The sequence below is a fragment of the Meleagris gallopavo genome, chromosome 1 (genome assembly GCF_000146605.3).
Source record: "Meleagris gallopavo isolate NT-WF06-2002-E0010 breed Aviagen turkey brand Nicholas breeding stock chromosome 1, Turkey_5.1, whole genome shotgun sequence".
Taxonomy (NCBI): domain Eukaryota; kingdom Metazoa; phylum Chordata; class Aves; order Galliformes; family Phasianidae; genus Meleagris; species Meleagris gallopavo.
In genome coordinates, this window is record NC_015011.2 from 678,823 (window position 1) to 701,423 (window position 22,601).

Here is a 22,601-nt window from a genome sequence, read left to right on the forward strand (position 1 = left end):
TCAGCTCAGCCAAGCTTGTGCATGGCTGGAAGATACTGGTCAGGATTCCACACCTCAAGAAGCACAGAGGGGACAATCTGCCCCTAACTCAGTCTCTGCAGCCTCCAAGGAGTTCTGAGGCTGTGAGGGCCACACCAGACACTGGGACACTGCAGATACTCACTCGACAGAAAGCGGTGACCAGTGGCAGGAGCGCGGCTGCAATCCCATGCTCATCCATGGCCGTGCAGTCCTGGGGAAAAGAGCAGAGCTTACAGGAGGATCCACTTCAGGATGCCCAAGTCTGTTCCCACTCCCACCCCACACTTTCTCCCACACTGGGTGATGCTCTCCTTCCCTACCTGCAAGCAGCAGTTCATCATACGGACGATGAAGTCGAACTGCTGGTGGTCCAGCACGGCACGGTTCTGCTGCACGTGCAGATTCAGCTCCTGGGTCAGGCAGTGCCGGGCCGCTCGGCCTTTCATGGCACGCAGCACAGCAGGGAATAACTGCAGGGAAAGATGGGGACCGGATGAGCTCCTGAAGTCAGAGTCAACCCTCAAGGAGAGGTGGAGGAGGGGCACCCAGCCCTGGCTGTGTTAGCTGACACTGTGCTGTCACACATGGATCAAAACAGCGTGGTCCACAGCATCTGGGCAGCTGTAGCATAGCCCCTGAGCTCCAGGCTCAGCCACCCCCACAGGACAGACCCTGCAGTGGGGTGAGCAGCCAGGAACCCAGGGACACAAGAAGGAGGAACAGTGCCCAGAGGACATGTGGGCATGGAAACAGAGCTGCCTGGCAGAGATCTGGATACAAGCAAGCAATGCCATGGAGGAGAAGCAGAAAACCCTCACCACCAGCTGGTGGCTGCCTGCTTCTCGGGAGCCCTCCTCACCTTTTTGGCTTCTAACATCTTGTTCTCAAAGACATAGGAGATGCAGTTCCGAACCACCTCCAGGCGGCGGGCGCTGTTGGCCAAGGCGTTGCCATTACGCTCCATGATGGCTGCTGGAGAGAGAAGTGATGTGGTTCAGGCAGGGCAGGGTCTCAGCCCAGGGAGTGGAAGAATGGGTTCCCCAATGCTCCACACAGGCAGTGCTGTGGGAGGACACTAAAGGGACTTCAGCAGTCCTCTCATGCTGGCTGATGGAGTTGAGGGACCTCTGAGCAGCCAGAAGGGGAGAGGTTAACGGGGACAGTGATGCTGAGATGATGGCACTACCCAAAAATACAAGGGCAAGAATAGAGCCCTGCACCTGGGGAGGAACAATTACAGCATCAGGACAGATTGGGGCTGAGTTGCTGCAAAAGGGCTCTGCAGAGGAGAACCTGAGGGTCCAACAGGCTGACCAATGACTGACCACACGTTGATCATGAGCCAGCAGTATGCCCTGGTGGCTCAGAAGGCCAACACGTGGCACAGGAGATGGCCAGCAGGGCAGAGAGGTGCTCCTGCCTTCTGCTCTCCACTGGGGGGGGTACATCTGCAGCACTGCACCCAGTGCGGGACTCCCCTGTTCCAGGCAGACTGGGAAGAGAGAGCCCAGCTGAGGGTGCAGAGATGGTGAGGGCCTGGAGCAGCTCCTGCTGGGGACAGGCTGAGAGCCCCAGGGCTGTGCACATGGAGGAGAGAAGGATGAGGTGGGTCTGAGCACACGTACCAATGGGGGGGCCTGAGGGCACCATGCACTTCTTCTCTGCTTTCACAGCTGGAGGAGCTGTCTGTAGCTTGGCTGTGGCCTGATCGATGATCCACTGCACTGTGCCCTCATCCAAACGTGGGAAGGGCTTCTGGTGCAGGCGCAGATGACAGCCTTCTGTGGGCTTCTGCACCTTGTGCATGGTCACGGCAGGGTATGGGTTCTCCTGGCACAGCAAAGAGAGTTTCTTTTCAGCCACAAGGAAGTCGTGTATCATCCTGCAGGCTCATAGGGGCATCTCTCAGCAGCCTGTGCTCCTCTCCTCTCCCAGCAGCACTTTGCAGCCCTCAGAACCTAGCAGTGCTGAGGGCAGGCTGTCGGCTCACAGTACCATCGTACTCTGCTCTCAGGAGCCGCAGGGACAGCACACTGAGCACACAGCGAAGAGCAAAAAGCCCTCAGGAGCTCAGGGCTGGGATAGCCAAGGGCACCCCAGGCCAGTCAGCATGGGCAGCAGCTGCTCCAGAACAAGGGGAAGGAAGTGCCTAATGCCCAGACCACTAAAAACAGGAATACCTCCACTCAGGAAGCGAGGGAGAGGCTGAGGCCAGGCAGACACCCTGGGGTCCAGCAGCAGTTTCCATAACAGTGTTTCCAGCACCAGTTACAGTAACATGAATGGAGGAAGGACAGATGGACATGGGCTCTCAGCCAGGTTCTCCCAGCCCTCCCGTCAGAGCAGGTTCCCCTTCTGCACTCACATTTTTGTAAAGTTTCTCTGCCAGCTCCTTAATGTGCCGCAATATTTTCTGCTTGTTCCCCTCTTCTGCACGCATGCGCTTCACTTCATAAGCAACAAGCTGGAAGAAGAGATGGGTGAGAGGAGCAGCTGCCTGCTGGGCAGGATCCAGCATCCTACGATTCCCTGGCTCCATCGCCAGCAGCCTCCATCCCTCATCCTCAGCACCTCCATCCCCCACAGCCTCCATCCCCAATCCCCAGTAGCCTCCATCCCTCATCCTCAGTAGCCTCCATCCTCAGCAGCCTCCATCCCCAGCAGCTTCCAACCTTCATCCTCAGCAACCCCCATCCCCAGCAGTTTTCATCCCCAGCAGCCTCCATCCCCCATTCCCAGCAGCCTCCAATCTTCATCCTCAGCAGCCCCCATACCCAGCAGCCTCCATCCCCAGCAGCCTTCATCCCCAGCAGCCTCCATCCCCAGCAGCCTCCATCCTTCATCCTCAGCAGCCCCCAACCCCAGCAGCCTCCATTCCCCATCCTCAGCAGCCTCCATCCCCCATTCTCAGCAGCCACCATCCCCAGCAGCCCCCATCCCCCATTCTCAGCAGCCACCATCCCCAGCAGCCTCCATCCCCCATCCCCAGCAGCCCCCAGCCCCAGAGGAGCGCTCACCTCATCGAAGAGGTCGATGGAGCGGTATGGGGCTCCCCTCTCTGTCACAAAGCCAGCAAAGGCCATGCCCTCCAGCACCTTGGTGAGGAAGTCATCTTCCGTCAGCCCCCTCTGCCCCAGGAAGGCTGCCTGCAAGAGGGAAGCGTGGTACCATCAGGACAGGAGCTGATGCCATGGCCACACTGAGCTCGCATCCCTCTGCTCCCGTTGCCTTCTGCTGAGTTAGATTTCCTCCACAGAACCCCAGCACCTCCCATATTTTCCTCCTCTTCTGCCTTGGCTTTGCCAACAGCCCCAAGGCGCTGCTGTTTCCTCTCCCCGGGTCTTGCTTCCTGTCCCCAGGCATGGGGAAAAGCCGTGTCTCAGCCCAGGAGGCACACAGCCCCAGCTGCGCTGTTCTCGGGCATAAACAGGGAAATGGCATCTGATCCACACAACCTTGGGACACTCAAGGACAAACAAGGGATGCAGGTGGAGCTGGCAGTGGTGCAGAAACCACCTGCTGGAAGCACAGGATTTTACTTCCAGACACAGCTATATTTATGCGACCCTTTCCACGCATTCTCTCTCCCTGACCTCAGTGCAACCCACTTCAAAAAGAGTCATCCCACGGCCACGCGGGGCAGTGTGAAGAACTGTTCTGTGACGTGGCCACGAGGCCTTGGAGCAGAGAAGCTGCAGGAGTGTGATCCTGCTCTATGCTGGCTCCCTCCCAGCACCAATGCTGGCAGCAGGGCCAGGCCTGTGCCCACATCCAGGCCATACCTTGTGGAAGCGGATGACGGGCTCAGGATGGATGCGGATGATGTGCAGACACCAACGATAGCCCTGCAGCAGCTGTGCAAACAAGCGGAGGAAGACAGCCCGGATCTCCTTGTCCTGTGCAAAGGGATGGACAATGCAGTCAGGAGGACAAAGGGCTCACGGGGCAAAGGGATCACAATCACGTGCCAGGATCAGCCTCTGCTGAGCAGGGCAGGAAATTCAGGGACCTTCTAAAGAATAGAGGAGGTGGGAGATAGATCTCCAGTGCTCTCCCCTTCCCAGCATCTCTGAGATCGCATGCATGCAGGAAGGAGCTCTTGTAGTCCTGCAAGGAGCTCTTGTAGCCCTGTGGCCACTTGTGGAGCTCCCGTCCCAGAGAAGGGTGCTGGGTGCTCGGCAGAGATTGCAGCCTCGTGCCTGGGCTCTCTGCTTCTCGAGGCCCTGTGTGCCCCCATTTCACCCACCTGCATTTTGAGAGATGAAGCAGAAATCGTAGAAGGGGGGAATGCCAGATCTGCCACCTCCAGCTCCGGGTCCAAGACCTGCAGACAGGCATAAGGCACATTCAGGCTATGGGGATCTGTGCTCACAGTTGGAAAACACGAAGCTGCATTCCCCAGAAGCTCAGCAGGACCCACAGATGTGTTCTTAGGGGCCCATGGACAGACTTGCAGCGACTGGTAGCTATGGGAAAGGCTTCTGCCATGCCAGGAGCTGCCCATGGCCAGGCACAGTGTGCTGAGGCCCTGACACAGCCTGCCCTGAGAGCAGCATGGATGCCCCATCCCTGCAGGTGCCATGGATGGGGCCCTGAGCAGCCTGAGCTGGTGGGGGGCACCCAGACCATGGCAGAACTGGAGCTGGAGGGCTTTGCAGTCTCTTCCCACGCTACCATTCTACAATTCTATGATTCTCATTCTCTCCAGCTGCTATTTGGCTGCACTGTCCCAGCACCCGCTCTGTAGGGCCAGCAGGCTGGGAATGCTCTCACAGCCAGCAAATCAACTTCAGGGCTGCAGCTGTTTCCTGCCCGAGGGCTGGAACCCGGCCACCCGATTCCCAGAAACCTTTGGCAGATGAACCCTACAGCACAGCCATGCACCAGAGGCCACCATGGCCAACAGGATGACCATGAGGCAGCACTGTGCCCTGGTGGCCAGGGAGGCCAATGGCGTTGTGGTCGACCAACAGTTGACCAATGGTTGACCAACAACTGACCAAAAGCTGACCAGGAACCAGCAGTGTGCCTTGATGGCCAAGAAGGATAATGGGACCCTGGAATGCATTACAAAGAGGTGCTTTAAAGGAGCTCTGTGGAGGACTTGGGTGTCCTTGTGGCCAACAGTTGACCAATTGTTGACCAACAACTGACCAAAAGCTGACCATGAGCCAGCAGTGTGCCCAGGTGGCCAAGAAGGACAATGGGAGCCCAGGGTGCACTGCATAGAGCATGGCCAACAGGACAGGGAGCTCCTCCCTTCTGCTCTGCCCTGGGGAGGGCACAGCTGCAGCACTATGCCCAGTGCTGAGCTTCCCAGTTCAACACAGGAACTGCTGGGAGAGCCCAGCTGTGGCACTTACCATGGAGAGGGCTTCACGGGTCTGCTGAAGGAGAGGCTCAGGGAGCAGGGAGATGTGCACACACTCGGGGACATTCACTGTGCCCCCATCCAGGTCTGCGATAACAACATCCAGCTGAAAGGGGTGAGACAGGAGTGAGACAACGCCAAGCCACGGCCCACCACCTCCTGCTGGTAACGGTGAACTAACAGAAAAACAACCCAGCCAAAGAGAGGGGATGTGGGGAACAACAATCTGTCTACTCTCTGCCCACTGCAAGCTCAAGCATTCCAGCCCTCAGCAGCTATTTTATCTATTAAATGCACAAACACTCATGATACATGAACTGTAAGGGGTTCCCATCACTGCCTGCTGTGGAGACGACAAGCTGGGTGAGCTCTCACAGGGAACACACTGACATCAGCCCCAGCACAGACTCCTTCCTGCTTCACCAGAACGGCGCTGTTCAGTTTGCTCAGAAGGTTGCACAAAAGCTTGTTTCAGTTGAGATCAGGCTCATTACGCTTTCATTTCATTCAGTTTTTACACTGAAGTCTGTCAGGCTGAAGTGCCAGCACAGCTTCTTGGACCAACGCTGCCAGCTGAACTTCAAAATCAAATCCTCAGTTAACCCAGCTGCTGTGACATGGAACGGAGACCTGACCCAGGCAGAGCAGCCCCAGCCAGCCTGGAGCACAGCCCGAGCTGGCAGCCAGCACAGCACCATGAGCGTGAGCTGAGTGCTCAGCTGCTGCCTGAAGCAGGGCTTGGGATGTGGCTGCTCACATCAGGACATGTTGGGGGCTGAGCTGCTGCAAAGGAGCTGTGCGGGGAAAGACCTGGGGATCCTGGTGGACAGCAGGCTGACCGTGAGCCAGCAGTGTGCCCTGGTGGCCCAGAAGGCCAATGGGACCCTGGGGTGCACTGCACAGAGTGTGGCCAGCAGGGCAGGGAGGTGCTCCTGTCCTCTGCTCTGCACTGGGGGGGGCACAGCTGCAGCACTGTGCCCAGTGTGGGGCTCCCCAGTTCCAGGCAAACTGGGAACTGCTGGAGAGAGCCCAGCTGAAGGTGCAGAGATGGTGGAGGCCTGGAGCAGCTCCTGATGGGGACAGGCTGAGAGCTGCGGGGCTGTGCACGTGGAGGAGAGAAGGCTGAGGGGAGTCTGAGCAGTGCTGGTGGATATCTGAAGAGTGGGGGTAAGAAGGAGGGGACTGGGCTGTGTTTGGTGGTGCCCAGCACCAGGACAAGGGGCAGCGGGCACCGACTGGAGCCCAGGGAGTTGTTTGTGAGTGTGAGGAAGAGCTCTGTGCTGTGATGATGGCAGAGCCCTGGCACAGCTGCCCGGAGAGGTGGGAGAGTCTCCTGTGCAGAGATCCAAACCTGCCTGACACTGCGTACAGCTGCTGGGAGGAGCTGCATGGGGGCACTGCACTGGGGGAGCTACACAGGTCCCTTCCCACCCCCATGGCTCTGAGTTCTGTGATCCCACTGCTTCCCTTGCTGCCAGCTCATGGGGTCTCACCAGCTCTTGTGTCTCCGACTGGAAGATGGAGTGGACCCCGATAATGAAGGGTGTCGGCGTGCTCAGTACCTCCAGGAGCTGTGCAGGCAGGATGGGTACGTACGTGAAACTGCAACAAGAGATGAGCATTGCTGCAGCCAGCTGAGCCCTGCCAGGACCTAGCATCTGCTCCCTGCCCTCCTGGGGGAGCACAGCCCAGCACCACGCCCACAACACTCTCCTGGTCACCAACACCCTTCCAACCCAACCACTCTATCATTCCATGGTTCTGTGATCTTTAAGGATCCTTCCAGCCCAACCATTCAGTAGCTCTATGATCTATAAGGTCCTTTTCAACTCAACCACTCTATGGCTCAATGATGCAGTGGCACACAGAAAAGGCTCCAGGGAAGGAGCTCTGAGAGCAGCCACGCACAACTCTTCACAGTGCCCTCCCTGCACCAGCAATGTGTACAGCACAAATAATTACTGCCCAGGTAATTATGAAGAAAGGGGTATCAGATAGCCCAGGTAGTGCCCCAGCTCAGTCTGAGGCTTGAGGCTCTTCTCTCACCTGTACTTAAGGGGGAACATAAGTGCAAGGAGAGCCCGGCAGGCATCGGTGAGCCGCTGGTAGCTGCTGGAAAGAAACAGGATCTTGTGCTCAGTGAGCGCTGCACAGAAGAGATACAGCACATTGGTGATGCCTGGGGAGAAGGGAGAGAGCAGTGCTCAGAAAGAGGGTTCCCCTCCTGTGCACCAGGACAGATCCTCACAACCTGTTCCTCATCTCCACATTTTGCACAGCAGAGGAGCTGACACCCTCCAGGGGGGCACCCGAGGAGCCCCATCCCTTGGAAAGGCACTTGGAAACCTCACTGCAGCCTTCAGAGCTGACACGCAGGAGGAAGGCAGCTCTGTACGCAGACAGCGATGGGACACAGGGCTTTAATGGCTTTAAACTGGAAGAGGGGAAAATGGGGTCAGATATGGGGGAAATGTTTCACCCAGAGGCGATGCAGCCCTGGCACTGTTGTCCAGAGCTGTGGGTGCCCCGTCACTGGAGGTGCCCAAGGCTGTGGATGGGGCCCTGAGCAGCCTGAGCTTGGGGGGAGGGATCCAGCCCAGGGCAGGGGTAGAGCTGAGGGGTCCCTTCCAACCCAACCATTTTATGGCTCAGTGGTCTATAAGGTCCTTTCCAATCCAATTATTCTATGATCCTACGATCTGTAAGGACTCTTTCAAGTCAACTACTCTATGGCTCTATGGTCTATAAGGTCTCTGTCAACCCAATCATTCCATGGCTCAGTGATCTATGAGATCCCTTCCAATCCAATCATTCTATGACCCTATGATCTGTAAGGACCCTTTCAACCCAACTACTCTACGGATCTGTAATCTTTAAGGTCCCTTCCATCCCAGGCCATGCTGTGATTCAGTGATTCTACAATCTCTGCCCCTGCCCACTGCTAGCACACTGCTGCCCCATGCAGGAGGGAAGAGCCAGGGTAGCTCTCTCTAATGCTGTCCAATTGGAGCTGAGCCCTGAGCTGCTTTTGGCACTGGACCCACTGGGAAGGAGGTGTGGGGAAAAGTCTCACCGAGCTGCCGGAAGAGCAGAGCCACACTGCAGCTGCTGACGGGAAGCGAGTCATTGATGGGTGTCTGGATCACTTGCCTGTCCCCTGCACCCAGCGAGATCGTCCGCTGCAAGAGAATGCAGGAGGTGATGGGGTGGCACTCAGCAAGGAACCAGCACGAGGACCCAGGACCACAGTGCCCAAGAAGCAGCCCCGTGCCCCCCAGGACAGGGCTGGAGCACAGCGGGCACAGCCTCATCTCTTCTTCTCCTGGGCAGTTTTTTCTCCAAACCACAGCACTGGGATGCCTGCAGGTCCTCGGCCTCTCTCCAGAGACACGAAGGCAGCGCCGGCTCAACAAGCGCTTCTCCAGGGCTGTGCTGCTCTGCAGTAGGTTTGGCCATGTGTCCCATCTCTCTGCTCAGCCCTGTGGGCTCAGGGGGCTGCTCCCAATAAAGGCTTCTGGCCGGGCAAAGCCAGCACCCTGAGCTGCACCTGAGCAGCAAGCTGAGCCTCCTAACCATGGGGAAGCAATGCCATGGGGCAGGAACCAGCCCCGTGGATGTGGCAGCACCAGAGCTGCTTGCATGACCCTTTGACAAGAAGAAGAAAGGGGGCTAACGAGGACACAGACCCCAGAAAGAAAAGGTGTGCGTACCACTGCTTCGTCGTCCGCGTCAGGCTGAGATAGAGACAGACAAAGATAGCACAGTCGGTTAGAAAGGCACAAACACAGCTGGATGAGGGGGGATAGAGGCACAAAGCGGGGAGCAGAGCTCTCAGAGGAGGAGAGGTGCACACAGACAAAGCAAAGCAGCCACCACCACACTGAGAAAGAGCGTTTGGACACAGCGGGAGCAGAGGGAAAGCACAGGGAGGGGAGCGCCACCAACACACCGTCCTCCCCGCAGCGTGCTGTGTGTCCCCAGCACGGGGAGGTGACAAATGGCAGCGCCCAAAGCACGGCTCACTGCCTTCCTCCTGCTGTGTGCGAGCTCCAGCTGGGAGGAACCAGATGGGGTGGGATGTTGTTGGGTGCCCGCACCCAGCCAGGCACGGCCATGGGCTCAGTTGGTGGCTCGCCTGCTTCTCCAGAGCACCAGGTGTGACTGGCAGCCAGCCCCAGGGCCAGCACTGCACACAGGAGCACTGGGGCACGAGGTCAGCCTGAAAGCATAGCCTGTGCCCGGCACAAAGCACCCAAACCAACAGCCTGCATGGGGACAGGGAGCAAAAACCCCCTTGGGATCATAGGGCTCGGCGATGGGGAGAGCCTCTGCCTGCAGGCACAGAGCTGCAGTGCTGCCATGCTCCTTCCCCCCGGGTGCTGCCTTTGGCTGAGTGCACGGACACATCCCACCTCTGCAGCTGCTTTCCAAGTGTTAGTGTGGTAGAACAACTCCAGAGGGGCTGTGCTGCTGTCTTCAAACATCTTCTGTGAGAGGATCTGCCTGGGAGCTGCCCACCTCTCCCATCTCCATCACTCACCCACCTGCTGCCCTCCTGGAGCGGGAGCACCTTCCACATCAGAACCAGAAGCTACCAACCTCATTTTGTGCCTTCTTTTCCAAGAGTCAGGTATGATATCTAAGTGGGAACTCATCTGCTGTGCTGCTTTAATGTTTAATGCTCAGAAAGCTTGGGAAGTTTGGACAGAGGGGTGTGAAAAAGCATCAATGTCTTCAGGATGGGAGCTCACTCCGTTCTGCTCCTCTTTTTAGGACTACTTGAACATTGACACACATGCCACTGGTTCCAAGTGCTCTGAAGACACAGCCAATGTTTCATCCATTTACCTATGCCCCAAATGTCCTTCCTATCTAAGTCTGTGCTCAAACCTTGGGACCACAGACAAGCACAGCCTGTGCCTCTTGACCCAGAGCAAAGTTCTGTGCGCTCAGATGGGCCCAAGAAGAGCAGTGGGACCTCTCCAAAGCAGGGAGACCACAGACCACAGCAGGGATTTGCACAGCATGAACTGATCTACGCAGCTCCTGCGGGGGGGGTGGAGGGGGAAGGAACAAAGCTGCTGACCCACAGCGAGGTGCTCTCAGCTGCCCCTGGGGCTGAGCTGCTCCAGCTGATGGAGCTGCATTGTTCTGCTCTACAGCACTTGGAAAGGTGCTGCCTGCACGAGCCAGGCCCTGCCAGCAGCAGGGCATGCAGCAGTCCCCCAGCAGCTGGTGCAGCGAGCTGCTGCCTGCAGGAGGGTCAGGCAGGCAGGAGCAGAACGCAGCCACGCAGCACAGCTCTGCCCCATGCCATGGGGCTGGGAACGAGGCAGTGCAGGGAGGTTGGGGGGCACCCACCTGGGCTCCACCGGTGATGGGGATGGTGCATGTCAGCAGGTTCCCAATGACATTCTCCAGGGATACGTTCAGCCCGTCCACGTAGATGGTGTAGATCAAGCCCAGGCTGTTCTGCAGAGGGAAGCACAGCGTGGCTGAGCGTTGCTGCAGGAAGCAGCCACCTCCTGGTCCCCAGCAGCACCACCCTGCCCAGTGCCTGTCCCCAAGAAGGAGTACAGCCCATGGCTCCTGGCTGCAGTGCTTCAGGTCTTCCCTCCAACCTCTCTGCCTGATGGGGTATACAGCATGCACTCTGCCTCCAGCCAGCAACACTGACCCCCCTCCCCGCCATCCCCACCGCGTCAGCATGAGCAGAGGGAGGTGCCTGGTCCCTGCAGGTCTGCATCAGGTCCCACTCAAAGCCTCAAACATAGGGCATGAAGGAAGGAGCCATTTCTCCCTGAGGGTTGGGCACTGATTCCTCTGCACTGGGAGCCAGCATCGGCTCCAGCACAGGATGCATCATGGGGCAGTGTCCAGCAGCACGTCCTCCGGGACATGGATTGGCTGCTGGAACACTCAGATCAATCAAGAATTTGAGGAATCTGTCTTCAAGGCACCCTTTGCTTTTTCTCTTCAAACCATCTCCTCACATCAGCAAGAAATCACAGAATCACAGAACCATTTGAAGATTTCAAAAGACCCCTGAGAACACCCAGCCTGATCTCAGCCCACCTCCCATGTGCCCACTGACCCCAAGTGCCCCACGCTGGTGAAGTAACATGGGCTGGGAAGCACTGCCATGCAGAGAACAAACCTCTGCAGGAAATGTCTTTCTCTTGCAATAAACCAGATGACCCAATTTCAGCCAAAATCATCCCCAAGCATGAGCTGTTTTTTCTGCACAGCAGCCTGGCTCACCTGGCTCTGCCCTCCAACACCAAACAAGTTGTGCATGTCAGAGCATCTCAGCTCTGTGGAGGTGATGATGCCATACAATGAACTGCTCACAACAAGGGAAATGGACTCACGATCCAAGATCTCTGCTGCTCACATGTTCCTGTCAGTCTCACTGCTCTCACTTGCTGCTTTGTGACCACCTATCAGCCAACGTGGGCCCAACTCATGGTCAGAACCTCCCAGTAACCCCCACCATCAGTACAAGCTGGGGGACGGAAGGAGCACTGCGTCCAGATGGGGAGTGCTCAGCACAGCACAGAAACCAACCTGGTGGCTTTCAGAGGGCCCTTCCAGCCCCAACCATTCTGTGACTCTGTGAAGGTCCTCTCCAACTAAACCCATTCCATGATTCCATGAGTCTACAAAGGTCCCTTCCTAACCAAAACATTCCATGATTCTGCGATTCTACCTACACACACAGCACTGTGTTATGGTTCAGTGCCAGAGCACTGGCACAGGCTGCCCAGAGGCCAAGCAGCCTCCATTCCTGGAGGTCAGGTTGGGTACTGGGAACATTTCTTCCCTAAAGAGCAGTCAAGGACTGGTACAGACTGCACAGGGCAGTGGGGATCTCCCCATCCCTAGGGGTATTCAGGGAATGTGGGGATGTGGCACATGGGGACATGGTCAGTGGGCACAGTGGGAGTGGGTTGGGGTTGGACTTGGTGATCTCAGAACTCTTTTCCAACCTGAATGGTTCTATAATTCTCTGATCTCTAACCCCCACCTACAAGGTGATCCTTGGCATCCCTCTCCAGCTGCTCTGTGCCTGAGCTGGAGTGGGAGCAGTCGTCCGCATAGGATGTCCCTTTGGTGTTCTAGAAAGCCTGAAGTTTGCAGGTTTAGGCTGAAGATTGGGGCATCCTGAGAAGCCTGACATTTGTAACAGCTCTAGGCTGAAGAATGGGTGACCTTATTCTCTGACAGTCCTTCTCAATCCCAGTAGTGGCTGAACACTCTGATGGAGCACCCCACGCTGGGGCAGGCTGAGAGCAAGAGCTCCAAGCAGCTGCCCAGAAGCAATACCCCACAGTGGGAGGGAAACAAGGAGAATAGGGAGAAGTGTGATGGAGCCGTCCTCCTCCATATGGGATGCTCAGCCAGCACCCAGGCTAGCAGCAAGTCTTCTGTACGCCCCAGATGGACTCCTCCTTTGGATCCCTTGGACCACAAGCAGCAGTGCAAGGCAGCTGGTGCCACCTGCAAGCAGCTCGTGCCCTCCCACACCTGTCACAGCCACATAACACAGTGAGCTGAGAGAAAACAAAGGTGGCAGAGATAAAGGTCCCCAAAGGAACGGGCTGTTCTTCACGGGTGTTGCATTCACAGAATTGGGTGGCTGTGCTGTTCTGCGACGCTGGGTGCAGAGCTGGCCCCGTGCTGAGCTTCCAGCTGCTCCCAGCACTGCCAGCTCCATGCTGGGGCTGCTCACTGCCTCTCCTTGCCCCACGCACTTACCCTGAACACCTCGGCGTGGTCCAGCCTCGACACCAGCACCAGGCTCTTGGGAGCAAAGAGCTGCGCCGGTTGGACGGGAGAAGCCGATTCCTCTTCCTCCTCCTCTCCATTCCTGGGGTGGCTTTGAGGCTGTGGAGACACAGATATCAGCCCCAGCTCAGGCACAGACACCCTTCCCAATCCTTAATCCCAGGTTCTTCCACCAAGGGGACACCCAGAGAAGCCCCCACCCCTTCCCCAGCCCCGCTGTACCTGCGTGCTCTCCACAGCCTCCCAGAAGGTGAAGCAGGCGCAGTAGTGCCTCTCTGAGTTGATGTCGGTCAGCACGGCCACGAAGAAGGTGGGGGGGTTCCTCTCTGTGAACAGCTGCCAACCGCTGGGCTGGCAGAACTGCGAGACAGGGCAGGGGATGGGGTCAGCAGTGTGGATGGGGCTGCACGTTGCCCCATGCCCCTCCTTTGCTGCAGGAAGAGTGGGGCTGAGGGCTGCAGGGCTAAAGCATCGGTATGTTAGCAACTTTATTTCTCATAAATCCAAGCCAGCCCCACATTAACCTCAGGGAGTAGAGTTAAACCAGCCCAAAGCAGGGCACGATGCTCCGGAAGGTGGCACTCCTTGCATTGCCAATGCAGCCCTGCAGGGCTTCACTGCTTCCTGGGGACTTCCCGAGTGCCTGTGGGTAAGTCCAGCCCCAGAACTCCTTATGTGGTTTCCAAATCTCAAGGGATTTTCCTGCCCTTCCCCTTCTCAGCATCCGCATTGGGTTGGTGAGCACTGGAAAATTCCCTGATGTTCTCGGGACTCCATGGAAAGAGCAGAAAAAGGCAGTGGTTTCTGAGCGCAGGGTGACAGAAGGGAGGTTGAAAACAGGGCAGCAGGGACAGGATGACCCCAAAGTCAGCTCCAGCCCTTGATGAGTGAAGCAGTTTCTAACCTACTGCAGTTCTGCAACCCTTGGCTGCTCTCCGTACCCCATAATCACACTCCATGTGCTCCAGGACATACATCCAGCTCCGCTCCAACATAGCACAGGGCAGCCCCGCTGCCCCAAGCCTGCAGTGCTGCGTGGGGTTGTTGTGGCCCAAGTGTCACACCTCTCATTTGGCCTGACTGCTACACAACATCGATCCCACCTATCCAGATCCTTCTGCCAAACCACACAGAACCTCTGAAGTTGGAAGGGACCCACTGAGTCCAACTCCTCGCTCCACACAACACAACCAAAACCCAACCCCTATGTCTGAGAGCACTGTCCAAATGCTCCCTGAGCTCTGTCATCTTGGGGCCATGCCCACTGCCTACTGGGGAACCTGTTGCATGCCCACCACCTTCTGGTGCAGAACCTTTCCCTAACCCCACCTGGCCTTCCCCTGACACAGCTCCAAGCCTTCAGGAAGGACAAGTGATGATCAGTGCTCTCCCTGAAAGATGGGCACAACTCTGTGGAAGATAAGAGCAGCATTCCCAGAACCAACCCTACAGAACCCAAACCATTCAGTGACTCCATTAAGGTCTCTTCCAACTCAACCCATTCTGTGATCCTATAAAGATCCCTTTCAACTCAACACGTTCTGTGATCTTATGAAGATCCTTTCCAACCCAAATCATTCTGTGATTCCATCAAGGTCCTTCCAACTCAAACCATTCTGTGATTCCATGAAGGTCCCTTCCAACTCAAATCATTCCATGATTTCATGAACATCCCTTCCAATCCAAAACATTCTATGATTCCATGAAGGTCCCCTTCCAACCCATTCTGTAATCCAATGGTCCCTTCTAACTCAAATCATTTTATGATTCCATGAAGGTCCCTTCCAACCCAAACTATTCTGTTATCCTATAGACCCTTCCAACCCAAACCGTTCTGTGGTTCCATGAAGGTCCTTCTTACTCAAACCATTCTGTGATTCCATGTATGCAAGGCAGACCTGCACTATCCTCCTGCAGACCGACGTACGAACAAAGGCTACAGGCAGCAGAGGAGGAATTGCACCAACACACACACCAGAGCAGGAAGAACCAGCAGGCACAGCACTCTACAACAGCCCTACAACCTTCAGCATCAGCAGCAACCCTCGTTGCTGCAACACACGCCTCGCTGGTGCAGCTCAAAGCTCCCAGCTCAAAGCCACACTGACACCCAAAAAACCGTGCACCCAGCTTGGAGACAGCCATCCTCAGCCACTGGGCAGGAGCAATGCTCCCAAAGCAAGAAGTGCTCAATGTCCTCTGGCTGTGGAGGAGCTTCCATTGAAAAACCACAAAGATTTCTGTCTGGAAATGCTGTCAGCAAGCAGGCGCAGAAGCTACGACACCAGAAATTGCTCTCCTTGCATGAACCATTCAGTGCTGATGTGACCACACCATAATGCACCACAGAAGCCCCTCACAGTGAGGTCGGCTCCATCTTCCCAAATTGCCTTGTTTTCAGCCCAAAAGCTGAAGGGCTTCCGACAACTAAGGAACGCCTCAGAGCCACCCAGCAGCTCCCAGAGGGACGAGACTGCCGTTGTTTAGATTCCACGGATTTTTTGGCTGGATGATTCGACCCTTGGGAAAAAAAGCACAACTTTCCTCTTCCTTGGAACGATTCCCGAGTGTCCTACAGACAACAAGGAAGCACGAAGCAGAAAAATAATGTCTATTTTTTGCCTCAGACAAAGTAAATAGCAAAGTCCAGAACTGTGATGGAATTGTGGTGAGTGTGAGACAGAAGAAAGGTTCACCACATCTGCTCCGACGGCACGGCACGCTCGCTGCTGGGTGTGATGCAGTGCAGCAGCCACACGATACCTGGATGAGGCAGGGGATGAGGACAGGGACTGAGAGACACGTCCAGCTCCGATGTTCTCTGCTCAATGAGCTGCTTGCTCCTAGCAGGAACTCGCCTGGAAGCTGTCTCTCGCAAACGCCAGCAGTGCCCAGTAGTTTCCAGGTGAGCGTGAGGAGAGGCGATGGCCTCAAGATGTGCCAGGGGAGGGTCAGGTTGGATATTTAGGAAGCATTTCTTCTCCAAAGGAGCAGTCAGCACTGGCACAGGTTGCCCAGAGCAATGGGGAGTCCACGTATCTTGGGGTTTTCAAGGAACATGGGGATGTGGCACTTGGGGACAGATGGGCATGGTGGGATGGATCAGTGGTTGGACTGGATGATCTTGGAGGGCTTTTCCAATCTGGATGATTCCACAGTTCTATGATTCCAAAAGGAATGGCGTGCATGGGGTGTCCTATCAGCCTCACACGGTCACAGCCAGCATGCAGGTTCTCCAGCACCAGCACGCATGGGATGATGGAGATGGTGGCCAGCTCTGAAGGATGCCATGAAAGGTTGGAAGTGGCCAAGGACAAAAGTCAGGCCCCCACAGCACAGGGGGTCAGGAGGAGGGGGCCGGGCTGTGTTTGGTGGTGCCCAGCACCAGGACAAGGGGCAGTGGGCACAGACTGGAGCCCAGGGAGTTGTGTGTGAGGGTGAGGAAGAGCTCTGTGCTGTGAGGGTGGCAGAGCTCTGGCACAGCTGCCCAGGGAAGTGGGGGAGTCTCCTTCTGTGCAGAGGTCCAAACCTGCCAGGACGTTCTGTGTGCAGCTGCTGCAAGGAACTGCTGGGGGGGTTGCAGTGGAGGAGCTGCACAGGTCCTTTCCAGCCCCCATGGTTCTGGGGTTCTGTGCTCTAAAGAAACACACTCCCAAGGCTAAGCCCTCTGTGCAGCAAAGTAGTTGGGACAGACCTGGATGGGGACTGGGTGCACCAGCCACTTCTGCACCAGGAACCCATAAGTGAGTGGTGCACCCCTGGCACTGCTGCCCAGAGCTGTGGGTGCCCCATTCCTGGAGGTACTCAAGGCCATAGATGGGGTCCTGGGCAGACTTAATTTGGGGAGGGCACCCATCCCATGGCAGGGGGCCTGGGGGGCCGCTTCCAACCCAACCTTTGTATCATTCTATAGTTCTGTGACTGTCCTGGCCAGCACTAAACCTGCTTGGAGATCACCCTCAGCACATCCTGCATGTTCCCAATGGAGCAGCAAGGTGCTGCTCTGTGGCACTAAGGGCAGCAGAGAGGGCTGTGGGTAGCATTTCCACACCCCCACACCCCTCCAAGCATGGGGGGCTCTCAGTGGCACCACCTCTCAGTGCTGCAGCATAGGGAATGGGTGCTCCTGGAAGCAGCAGTAGCAGAGTGAGGGGAACAACAAATCAGATGGGCCCTGGAATTGTCAGGGTCATAAGGCAGCACAGAGCCCTCTGAAACTCCACTTGTATTCATGTTCTGTGCTGTGCTTCAGCCAGAAACGAAGAAGAACTGCAAAGGGGAAGAGGAGTGCAGAGCCTCGCCAGGTTGGAGTCCACACTGCTGTCCTCCTGAGCAGGGAGAAATGCAGCAGGGAAAGGTTTTCCAAGAACTTCTGCTCAAACTTAGAAACAGAGAACAATCCTCTTAGCCTTGATTAGTTAAAAACTGGTTTGCAAAGAACCCACGCAGTGCCAAATTGAGCTGGGTGTGCCACTTTCTGGGTACAGCCCAGCAGTGGGTACAGCCTCAAAGGGCCGTGCAGCAGCATGAGAACATGGCTGGAGGGTGGGGAAAGGATGTCAAAGGATGCCACCCCCCTTGGCACATAGATGTTAGCAAAGCACATCCAGGCCTGCAGCAGGGCGAGCTCCCATAGGGGAGCTGCAGCAACGGAAGGGTTTGCAGGGGGGCTGTGGTGGGCACGAGAGGGTCCCAGAGGGGCAGACTCACCAACTCGATGCCTTGAGGAAAGGGGTTGTCCTCCCAGTCCTTCTCGGGGAAGCGCTGCAGGATTTGTCCCTGGCCGTCCCCGCTCCCTGTGGGAACAAGAAGGGCATTAGGGGCTGAAGCTGCGTGCCTGGCCACAGCAGGACTGACCCCGGCCCCCTGCACTCGCCCTGGCACAGCTCACTCTTAGCAGGTGTTCCAGCCAGCAAAGCAGAAGTGCAGCAGTGCTCTGGCCAAGTGTAATGTGAAAGTTTCCTTCCTTCTGCTCCTTATCTCCAAATTAGCTCTTGACATTTCCCTGAACAATGGAACCAAGCTGCTCTGTGTTTTTTTGAGCTCCCCTAGGGCTCGTGGCTGCCCCATGGCTTCACATCCTGAAACCCACACCGCTGCCAAAGGGCATTGCCCAGGACTTCCCCTGGCTGGGCTAAACCCCAGCAAAGTGAGCGGCCTTCAAGTCATTCCCTGTCCATGATGCCTCTGAGCAGAGAGATGGGGATGTGGGGGATGAAGCCAGCACTGCTTAAGGTCGCGCTGCTGCAGCACGGAGTCAGATGATGGCAAAGAGAACCGCGGGGGTTCTGCTCCTGCACAGCTTCTGCACTAACCCTGTAGAGGGGATAGCCGTGCTAAAGGATTTGCATTGCTGCAAGGCCTGACTTCAGCCCTGTCCTGGGGGTACGGACATCCCCTCTGCAGGAGGAGCCTGGTGGGAGAAGGGGGGGGTGCTGCAGGAGGGATATTTTCGGCACCCATCCCCAGCACCACCGCCCCACTCACCACTGCGTGGCCACAGCTGAATTTAGCAGGACACAGCATTGGGAGGGATGCCACTTTTAGTCCAAAAGGACCAAAACGGAAAGGTCAGTGCCAAATTAGGAGGAAAACGGTGCTGAGAATCACGTCAGCCGAACCCTGCGCCCAGAGCCAGCTTCAGTGGCCATGCAGGGAGCCCAGAGAAGGTGTGCCAACACTGGGACACAGTGCAACACTGCTGCTGCCACGCACACTGCACTGCAGCTAGCTCCGTGCAGTGGGGACAGGTGCTTGCTGTTGGTCACAGAATCATAGAATCATTCAGGTTGGAAAAGACCTCCGAGAGCACCAAGTCCAACCCTGGTCCATCCCCCACCGTGCCCATTAAGTGCCACATCTCTGCAGTTCTTGACCACCCCCAAGGATGGGGAACCCCCCAAGCCCCCCACACCCCTGGGCAGCCTGCGCCAGTGCTGACTGCACTTTGGAAAAGAAATTGTTCTCAGTCTCCAACCTGACCCTCCCCAGCACAACGTGAGGCCATCCCCTCTTATCCTAGGAAGAGCACAGAGCTCTTCCTCACCCTCACACACAATTCCCTGGGCTCCAGTCTGTGCCCACTGCCCCTTGTCCTGGTGCTGGGCACCACCAAACACAGCCCAGCCCCCTCCTTCTTACCCGCACTCTTCAGATATCCACCAGCATTGCTCAGACCCCCTCAGCCTTCACTCCTCCATGTGCACAGCCCCACAGCTCTCAGCCTGTCCCCATCAGGAGCTGCTCCAGGCCCATCTCTGCACCCTCAGCTGGGCTCTCTCCAGCAGTTCCCAGTTTGCCTGGAACTGGGGAGCCCCACACTGGGCACAGTGCTGCAGCTGTGCCCCCCCCGCCCCCCAGTGCAGAGCAGAAGGCAGGAGCACCTCTCTGTCCTGCTGGCCACGCTCTGTGCAGTGCAGCCAAGGGTCCCATTGGCCTCCAGGGCCACCAGTAGACCCAGGGCTTTCACTGCAGAGCTCCTTACCAGCAGCTCAGCCTCATTACTTAGAAACCTCTGTGCTTTCCTTGGCATGTATGTGTGCCCGGTGCTGGCGCATCTGCCATGCTTTGCTCCTTCCTTCCTGCCCCTTGGTGAGGCCAGCAGCATTGGATGGTGACACCTGGACACTGCTGCCGAGGCACTATGGACAGCCAGGGTTAAAGTCAGGCTGCATCAGGAAAGTTTACGAGATCTTATCACAATACAGGAAACTCTAAATAAGCAAAAAGTTAAACATTTGGCTGACGCACCACGAGCAGTGACCTTAACCCCAGGCAGGCAGCGCTGGCACGTTGGGGACAGTGGGGACAATGGGGACAGTGGGGACAGTGCTGCCTGGGGAAGTGACCTCAGTGCAGCCCTCAGTGCCTGAAGGGGCTGACACACATCAGGAGAGAGGTTTTGTACATGGGCAGAGAGCGATGGGACACGGAATGGCTTTAAACCAAGAGAGGAGATAGAGGTGCTGGGCAGGGTAAGTGCAGGAGGCAAGGAGCTGCAGCTCTGTTGCCATTCTGTTTTTCTGTGATCTTTAAGGACCCTTCCAACACAACCATCATGTGGCTGTATGACCTTTGAAGATCCTTCCAACCCAACCATCCCACGGCTCTATGATCTTTCAGGACTTTTCCAACCCAAGACATCCTAGGATTCTTATAACCTCCAAAGTCCCTTTCAACACAACCATTCCTGTGATATTCAAGGACCGTTCCAACCCAACCATTCTATACTTCTGCCATCTTCAAGGACCCTTCCAACCCAACCATTCTATGCTTCTGCCATCTTCAAGGACCGTTCCAACCCAACCATTTTACACTTCTGCCATCTTCAAGGACCCTTCCAACCCAACCATTCTATGCTTCTGCCATCTTCAAGGACCGTTCCAACCCAACCATTCTATGCTTCTGCCATCTTCAAGGACCTTTCCAACCCAACCATTCTATGCTTCTGCAATCCTTAAGGACCTTTCCATCCCAACCACTCTATAGTTCTAAGGACTCCTCCAATCCAACCATCACATGTTTCTACGACAGGCTTCCAAGGAGCTCCCCACACCTCGGAGCTGACATGTCAGTAAGTTCAGCTGTCTGACAGCACCGTGGAGTACTTCAGGCCACAACAACACAGAGCATAGTTATATAGGTGGTTTCCTGCATGCCAGCATTAACCCCCATGACACAAAGCCCTGGGATGATCTGGAAGGGGACCTGGGGCTTCTGCACAGGGCTCACTGCTCACACCCAACACCACCTCCAAGCCCTCTGTGCTGCTCCTGGTGACCCCGGATCCTCGTGGAACCATGTAAGCAGCACTTGGGCAACCGCCCTGCAAGCAGTGCGAGTGATTGCATCAACTGAGGCTGCTGCCAAATGCCAGGACATCTCAGCCTGGCACTGCCCACTGGCACTGGGTGTTCCTCAGAGCAGAGTGTGTTTAATGCCAGCTGGTATCAGAGTACACAAGGTGTCTGAGATTAAAAGCCCACAATGCTGAGCTGCTGTGATGAAGTTAGGAATGATGCAAAGAGCAGAGGATGAGGCAGGGCTGCAGAGAACGGCACAACTCTGAACTGACCTTACCTACATGCATGAGCCCATCACAAGACAGGTGTAGCATGGGGCTCCCAGCTCCTGCTGGTGGGGCACACATAGGAGAGAGCAGAACAAGGCTGCAGAAGCTCGAGGCTCAACACATCCCTGTGCACAGTGCAGGTGGCACGTCACGCTAGCAGCACAGTTCCTATCACAGAGCCATAGAACCACAGAATGGTTGGGTTGAAAAGGTCCTTGAATATCACAGAACTATGGAATCCCATGGCTCACGGCTAGCTTCTCACCTACCAGGACCCAATCCATGGATAGACACACATCCACAACCTGAGTGCTCCCACAAAGCCTTCATCACTGCACGGCCTCCACCTGCAGCCGCTGCTTTGCTTTCACCTTCAGCCATCACACACCAAGCCAGCACTGGCTCTCATTTCCCCTGCTTTGCTGTCGTGTCTCAACCCAAAGGAGCAGATCTGTGGACAGACAACCTCCCCCCTGCCTCATTCTTCTCATTTCTGTCTTTCAGCAGGAAGCACCTTTGAGGTCTGTCCCAGTCACACAATCTTCGTGTGGAGGCTTTTGCATTCACTCTCCAAGTTTCCAGCAAGAAGAGAAGAACTGTCACACACCAAGATGGAATGAGGATGGGGATGGGGATGGGATGGGGGTGAGGATGGCATAGGATGGGATGGGATGGGATGGGGATGGGGATGGGGATGGGGATGGGATAGGGATGGGATGGGATGACCGCTGGGCACTGTGGCTCAGCCAGGTCAGCACACCAGGCAGTCAGGATGCTGCAGCCCATGGGCATCTGCTACTTCCAGGAGAGCAGGGAATAGCTCAGGAGGATTTGTAAAGCTGTGCAGAAAGAGAATGGGGCAGAGAGTGTCAGTTCAGCTCAGGCACATGCCTGAGGTGGGCTCAGGTGGGACAGCGAACTCAAAGATCCAGTTTCTGACTTCCAAATCCTGCCCCAGCCCTGCTCCTTCCTCAGCACTCAGTCACCCCACTGCCACAGCCACTTAAGGAGCAGCAACAAGATGGAATCTTAGAATCATTCAGGTTGGAAAAGACCTCTCAGATCACCAGCCCAACCTCAACCCATCTCTACCATGCCCACTAACCATGTCCTCAAATGCCACATCCCCACCATTCTTGAACATCACCAAGGCTGGGGACACCCGACCCTGGGCAGCCCGTGCCAGAGCCCGCCTGCACATTCAGAAATATCCAACCCTGCACACCCTCAGCTTTGCAACGAACACCACAAAGCAGCCGGAGTGCTGTCCCTCCCACTTGGCAGGAGATGTCCCAGCACAACGGATGTCCCTGGGGTGAGCTCCGTGCCCCCCATCACAACCACAGCCCC

The 22,601-nt window shown here is 56.3% G+C and overlaps 1 protein-coding gene across 7 annotated transcripts in view; it reads right to left on the minus strand.

Annotated features, from left to right (window-relative positions):
* SBF1 (SET binding factor 1) overlaps positions 1–21,829 on the minus strand; it is a 37,023-nt gene extending 15,194 nt beyond the window's left edge. For all 7 annotated transcript variants that reach the window (XM_031552540.1, XM_031552542.1, XM_031552530.1 and 4 more), the window contains exons 1-17: positions 21,766–21,829; positions 17,891–17,976; positions 13,403–13,540; positions 13,151–13,279; positions 10,754–10,864; positions 8,466–8,571; positions 7,439–7,571; positions 6,886–6,994; positions 5,385–5,498; positions 4,268–4,345; positions 3,804–3,917; positions 3,039–3,167; positions 2,387–2,485; positions 1,647–1,851; positions 881–993; positions 342–491; positions 164–232 (exon numbers count right to left, since the gene is read on the minus strand). In XM_031552540.1, coding sequence (XP_031408400.1) covers positions 164–232; positions 342–491; positions 881–993; positions 1,647–1,851; positions 2,387–2,485; positions 3,039–3,167; positions 3,804–3,917; positions 4,268–4,345; positions 5,385–5,498; positions 6,886–6,994; positions 7,439–7,571; positions 8,466–8,571; positions 10,754–10,864; positions 13,151–13,279; positions 13,403–13,540; positions 17,891–17,976; positions 21,766–21,814 — 1,932 coding nt within the window. In that variant the 5' untranslated portion in view covers positions 21,815–21,829. The remainder of the gene's footprint in view (positions 1–163; positions 233–341; positions 492–880; positions 994–1,646; positions 1,852–2,386; positions 2,486–3,038; positions 3,168–3,803; positions 3,918–4,267; positions 4,346–5,384; positions 5,499–6,885; positions 6,995–7,438; positions 7,572–8,465; positions 8,572–10,753; positions 10,865–13,150; positions 13,280–13,402; positions 13,541–17,890; positions 17,977–21,765) is intronic.
* Between the last annotated feature and the right edge of the window lie 772 nt (positions 21,830–22,601).